Below are 6,336 nucleotides of genomic sequence, written 5' to 3' on the forward strand. Positions count from 1 at the left end.
TAAAGATAGAGAGATAGATTACATGTGGAGAGGTAGAGTACAGATCCAGACATGACAGATAGAGACTTATAGACAGCTTCCATGGGTTTAGGTCTATTGCGTCTAGTGGTATGTTAGGATGGATAGATTTCTACGTCTTTGTTCTCTGAGGGTGATGAGAGACATCCACACATGTTTCTCTCCGGCTTTTTCTTCTCGTCTTTCTTTCCTTCTTACATATATGTCTGTGTGTCTGCCTGTGAACTCNNATCTATCTTTACTCTGTGTGTCTGCCTGTGAACTCTTTCTTCCTTCCTTCTCTCCTCACCGTCTCTGTCTCTGCATGTTACTCCACATCTCTCACTCTGTCTGGCCGGGTATGCTAGCTCTCTGTCTTTTCTCTCTTTTCTTTTCTTTTCTTTCTTTCTTTGTGTTTCTTACTCTTTATCAATCTTGCGATGTATGTTTCTGTGGTGGTCTCCTGTTGAAGGTCTCTTGAAGGCTTCAGTAGAGCTCTACGAGAAAGGTGGGTATGGGAAAGATGATGAGGAAAGCGAGATGAAGAAGCCCTCGGGAGATGTTCTGTCGAGTGGAACAACTCGTCTATCTTCAGAGACATCTCCTCTTGATATTTCTCAAGAGAAGATCCTCTCTGAGAAAGATCATGCGACTCTTGGAGAAGAAAGAAGTTCTTCTTCTCCTCCTCTCCCGGTAGATACATCAGGAGAGAGCATCTCCCCCCCTGACACTCGGGTGTATGTACCCCGAAGGAGACCAGAGAAGGACGAAGAGGGAGAGAGGACCGTAAGTGCCCCGGACCATCGAGGAAATGTAGAGAAACGACAAGAAGAAAAAGAGCAAAGAACCCCCGAAGACAGAAATAGGTTAATTTCTTCTTCTTCTACTTCATTGTCTTCTTCTTCTCCTCAAGGAAGTCAGAAGAGCGCGGGCTATCTTGATGGGAGCCTTTCTCAAGGTGTCGAAGAAGAGAAAGAAAAGAGAGAGAAAGAACAGGAAGAACAAGATGAAGAAGACGAGGAAGAAGAAGAAGAGTGTTCACGTTTCATGTCTCTTTCCTCTGTCTCTTCTTCTTCTTCTCCCGATGCTTTCTCCCCTATAATTACGAGCTCTTCAGATTCCTCTGCTGGGCCAGGTACCCCCGCAGGAGAACCGAATGACGAACATGCAATACCATCTTCTTCTTCTCTTCCTTCGTCTTCGTCTCTTCCTTCTTCTTCATCTTCTCTTCCTTCTTCTTCATCTTCTCTTCCTTCTTCTTCTTCTCCCTCCATGACACCGTTCTTCAATACTCCGGAGAACTTCAAGCTGTCTTCTTCTTCTTCCTCTTCATCCGACCCTTCTTTTTGTTCTGCTCGCCTCCCGTCTTCTTCTTCTTCTCTTTCTACATCTTTCAGGTGTACCTACAGGACATCTCTGTCCCCACATGCAACACATGAGCCGTGTTTTTCAGTTTCCTCATTATCGTTATCTTCTTGTCTCGTCTCTTCTCCTCCTACCCCTACTTCACTCCCTACTTCTACCCTTCCACCTCTTCTTCCGTCATCGTCTTCTCTTCTGTCTTCTTCAACTTCTACCAGAGGCCCTTCAGCGGAGATAGTAAACTCTTTCTCTTCTTCATCATGGATTCCCGCCCAAACAAACGAAGCCCTGTTTACTTCTCCGGGTGTACATACAGCCCCCTCGTCTTCTTCTCTACAGGTCTCTTCTTCTCTTTCTCCTCCTTCTTCTTTCTCTTCGACCTTCCCTATCTCTTCCTCTCAGACCTTACCTTCCCCTCCCGAGCAAGCCACAATAGACGCATCGTTAGCAAGAGTCTCTGGACTTCTTCAAGATAGGAGGGAGAGGGGCCTACACACGCAGGATGAAGCGAAGTTCTCTTGTCTTCTTTCTTCTTCGAAAGATGAAGGTCTCGGACATTTTACCGACAGCTGTCCTTCTTTAGCCATTTCTCAGTCGCTCACGCCCTCTCTATCAACACCTCCGCATACAGACAGCAACTCTTCCCTCTCTCTTTGTCCTTCTTCTTCTTCATTCTCTCTTGCTCATGAAGAAGAGAGAAAGAAGATACATGTGGATGCTTCTGTAGGGTATGGCGATGGTGTGAAAGAGAGAGAGCTTGGAGAAAAGAAAGAAGAAGAGAAAGATAGAGAAGACCCTAATGAGGAGGTGGAGGAGAAGAAGAATGGAAAAGGACAAGGAGAAGAAGAAGAAGAAGAGAAATCTGTAGATAACTGTGATAGAAGCTTATCTTCTCATGGTCGCTGTATGAAAAGACTGAGCAAGGGCCGTCATCCTCCGCACTGTAGTAAGAAAGGAGGGCATGGCCGATCAAAGAAGGAGTCGTACAAGGGAGAAGAGCTTCAATCTACTCTCACCGTCTCGCCCAGTCTATTGTGGTGGAAGATGAAGAAGAAGAAGAAGAGAATCCGAGATTTCGCGGGGAGAGAGGTGATCTGTAAAGTAGCTCCAAGTGCTCTTGAATTTTCAAGAGAAGAAGAGGATCCTCTCTATGACGCTTTACATGATGTGCCTGTGAAATATGACTTTATTCCCGAGTCTTTACTTCCTCTTCTTCTTCCTTCTTCTGTCTCGTCCGGAAAGAGACGTAGGCGAGCGAAGACAGAGGGGGAGAAGATGACGGTGAAGGCGAGAAGAAGAGAGGATCTCCCGTCTTTAGGTGTCGAGTTACAGAAGACCGAGGAAGAAGAAGAAGAGACCAAAACAGAGAAGAAGATAGAGATCAAGGTGGCGGACTCGCGAGAGAGCATGAAGGTAGGCAAACTCGGGGAGGAGGAAGAAGAAGAGGAAGAGAAGAAGAAGAAGATGAAGAAGGAAGACACTGAGGAGAAGAAGACAATAAGCCATGTAAATGATGAGAGGAGTGAAGAAGGAGGAGAGTTATCTAAAGAAGAAATAGAGAGAGAAGTTAAAAATGAAGAGATGAAAGAGGAGACAATGCAGATAGACAAAGAGAAAAGGGATGTGCTCTCATCAAGAGAGAAGAAAGATTCCAAGGTCAAGGAAGAAGAAAAAGAAAAAGATGCAAGGAGAGCTTCAGCTGCTGAGGTTTCTCTCACTTCAGCATCTTCACAAGGAAAAGAGGGAGAGATGAAGACAGAAGAAGAAGAAGAAAAGACGAGAAGATCTGGAGGCAGTCTTTCTTCTTCTTCTTCGAACTCAACAGGACATCTCCAAGACTTTCCTTCATGTACGCCTTCTCCTGCTTCCTGTATGTCGACCTCTTCTTCTTCTTCTCTTCCTCTCTCCGGTGCTGACGACCAAGAAAAACAGAAGCTAGCATCGCAAACTGGCACCCCCCCCCTTCCCAAATGCTCTTCTTCTTCTTCCTCTTCGTCTATCTCATCTGTCCTCCCCTCAAGACCTCTTCGAAAACCTTCTGCTTCTTCTACTTCTTCATCTTTCTCCTCCTCTCCTCCTTCCTCTTCTTCTTCCTCTTTCTCTTCAACAAAGCTCCCCCCCTCAGAAGAACTCCCCTCTTCTTCTGCCTCTTCTTTCTCATGGAAATCACACTGGGCGAGTCTTTCTTCGTCTCGATGTACAAGCCGTCGGGGCGTCGTGACCTTCGATCCCCCCCTGCCTGCTTGGAAACGTGAAGTGATAAAGCTTGTAGGCATGGGGAACATGAATAAAGTGGCTCTTGTCTTCAGAACCCCTTTCTGGCTCCAAGGATGCGAGAGAGAGGAAAGATACACGGGGAGGCGACAGAAAGAGAAAGAAGAAAAGGCAGAAGAGAACCGGAAGAAGAGAGAAGAAGAAGAAGAAAAAGGTCGTGATGATGTAGGAGAGAAAGAAGAAACAAAGAAGAAAGTGCAGGAGACAGAAGAAGAGAAAGATCTGAACAGGGAAGGCGTAGCGAGTGAAGAGGGCGAGAGCAAGTCGATCCATGCTGGGCTCTCCCCGCCCGCATCTTCTTCCTCTGCAACCTCGGGTCAGGTCTCTTCGACGCCGGTCTCTTCTTCTTCTTCTTCGTGTGGGTCTACCTCGTGTTCTGCATCTTCTCTTTCTCCAGGAGAAGAGAGGTGTCTCAAGGAGAATGAGGGAGACACGTCGTGCAGATCAGCGTCTTGCGAGAAACAAGAAGGAGAAGAACCTTGTAGGAAAAATAAAGATCTCGAAGAAGAAGGAGAAGGAAGAAATCAACCCTCTTCCTCACACCTTCTCTCAAAAGACAAGACCGAAGGACATGCAGATCTTCTATCGAGTCCTTCTTCTTCTTCTTATGTTTCTAGCTCGGCTCCTTTGTCGTCAGCTCGGCCTTGTTCTTCTTCTTCTCCCCCGACTGGCGCCGGAAAGACTCTATCTACCGAGAAGGATCAAGATTCCTCTCCTATACTAGACAACCCTCTTGCCTCTATAAGTCTAGAGATCTCTCAAGAAGAGGAAGAAAAAGAAAAGAACTCGAAAGTCTCTCAGACGACTTCTTCTCCTTCTCTTGAGAAACACCCGCGTGTTGCAGATGATATAGCCGCTCCATCTTCTTCATCCTCCTCATCTGATCTCCATACAAATCATTTTACTCAACCTTCCTCTCCTTCTTCTTTATCTCCCAATGGTGCGACAGTTGGCTCTTCTTCATCTCTTCCTTCTTCTTCTTTTTCTTCTTCTTGTAGAGAAGCTGTAGTACGTCGACGGCAAAGGAAAGGGGGGGGAGGGCGAGGTGCAGAGAAGGGGGGCGGGAGGGGAGGTGTGAACAGAAGAGAAGAAAAAGCACAGAGTCGCCTGGAAGGAAAGATGAGGAAAGAAGAGACAGGTGTGGGGGGCATGCAGGAGGGAATGCGACAACGGAGAAAAGAAGAAGAAGAAAGGGTTATGTCCCAAAGGGGCAAGGCGTCGATGAAGATAGAAGGAGAAAAGCATCGGCGAGAAGTTGACTTTGATCGCAATTTGAGAGAATATCTGACGGCTTCTCAAGGAGGAGATGAAGAAGATGACGAAAGAGAAGGAGGAAGAAGAAGAAGGCATGTAATTATAGGACGACAGAGAGGATGGGCATCGAAAGAGAAAGGAAGATACGCACAGCTGGTGTATCTACACCCCAAGCCTATCATTCTTATTCTTGTAAGGATCGAAGAGAACCCTTTCTACTTCTCAACCTTCTCCTTCGTCTATCTTACACTCTCTTCCGCTCCTCATTACGACTGCCTCTATATATCCTTCACATGTGAAACAGCTATATACATACACTAAAACACACATACATATCTATATATATATATGTATATGCGTACTTATACAGGGACACCGGGAGATAGATAGATTGAAGATAGATAGATAGATAGATAGATAGATTAAAGATAGATAGATAGATAGATAATGGCTGCGTACAGGGGTTCATGTTCTTTCCTCGTATTGTCATTCTTCGCCTTTATGTTCTTTTGATCTTCTTTTGTCTTGTTGGTCTTCTTTTCTTCTCGACTTCTTGGTCGTGTGTATTTCTTGCTTTTTGCGTGTGCTTCTTGCTGTTTCAGATGCCTGGAGCCTTTTCATTTATATCAGAGCAGAGATCGAAGCAGGAGGTCGTGACCGAAGCTCTGCATGTCTTAGCGAAGATTCATGGCGGGAAGATTGAACTGCCTGTAAAAGCCTTTGTCTCTCGCTGGGGTAGAGACCCTTTCGCCAGAGGAAGCTATTCCTATCTACCACCTGGAACTACAGGTACACACCTACATAAGAAAAAGGAAAGAGTGAGAAAGAGAGAAAGAAGATCAGAGAGAGTGTAAGAAGATAGGGAAGAAAGAAAGATGAAGTTGGTAGGGTAGTGAGGGTGAGAAGAAGAACAAGAGGCAGAGAGAGAGAGAGAGGGAGATGGGGTGGGCTCTATCTATGTGTGAGGTGTATTGCTGTGAAGAAAGAATGAAGAATACCCCTGAGGCGAACTCTCTTCAACTTCTTTTCATAACGACGAAGATACTTGATGCCTCTCTCATGCACAGAGACACGTGTGTTCATAGAGAGATCTCTATCTATGTCTAGAAGTGTCTTTATGTCTGTATTTATAGTAGGAGACCGTATTCTATATATATGTATCTATATGTATAGCTGTATGTATACAGATCTAAAGCATGTATGTTCTGTCGTTTCTATGTGGAGAATGGCGTGCAAGAGAAAGAAGTTACCATATCCCCCGTACAGAGCAGGCATTAAGAACATAAAGATCATAGCTAGACCATGTATCGTAATAATAACGTTATATGTAGAAATCGTTTCTGCACAAATAATTCGGGAACCGCTATTATAAAGTTCGATACGGATCATATTAGACATTATAGTACCCAAGACACTGAATATAGCTCCAGTAACTAGGTACATAGCTCC

At 45.3% G+C, this 6,336-nt stretch overlaps 1 protein-coding gene across 1 annotated transcript in view; it reads left to right on the forward strand.

Annotated features, from left to right (window-relative positions):
- The window catches only part of CSUI_002325 (histone lysine-specific demethylase lsd1 bhc110 kdma1a), a gene marked incomplete at its 3' end in the record, with an annotated part of 13,972 nt that extends 8,297 nt beyond the window's left edge, over positions 1 to 5,675 (forward strand). The window contains exons 3-4 of the mRNA XM_068062527.1: positions 470 to 5,079; positions 5,490 to 5,675. Of these exons, the coding sequence (XP_067925497.1) occupies positions 470 to 5,079; positions 5,490 to 5,675 (4,796 nt within the window). The remainder of the gene's footprint in view (positions 1 to 469; positions 5,080 to 5,489) is intronic.
- Between the last annotated feature and the right edge of the window lie 661 nt (positions 5,676 to 6,336).

This window comes from Cystoisospora suis (assembly GCF_002600585.1).
Source record: "Cystoisospora suis strain Wien I chromosome Unknown contig_986, whole genome shotgun sequence".
NCBI classification, from domain to species: domain Eukaryota; phylum Apicomplexa; class Conoidasida; order Eucoccidiorida; family Sarcocystidae; genus Cystoisospora; species Cystoisospora suis.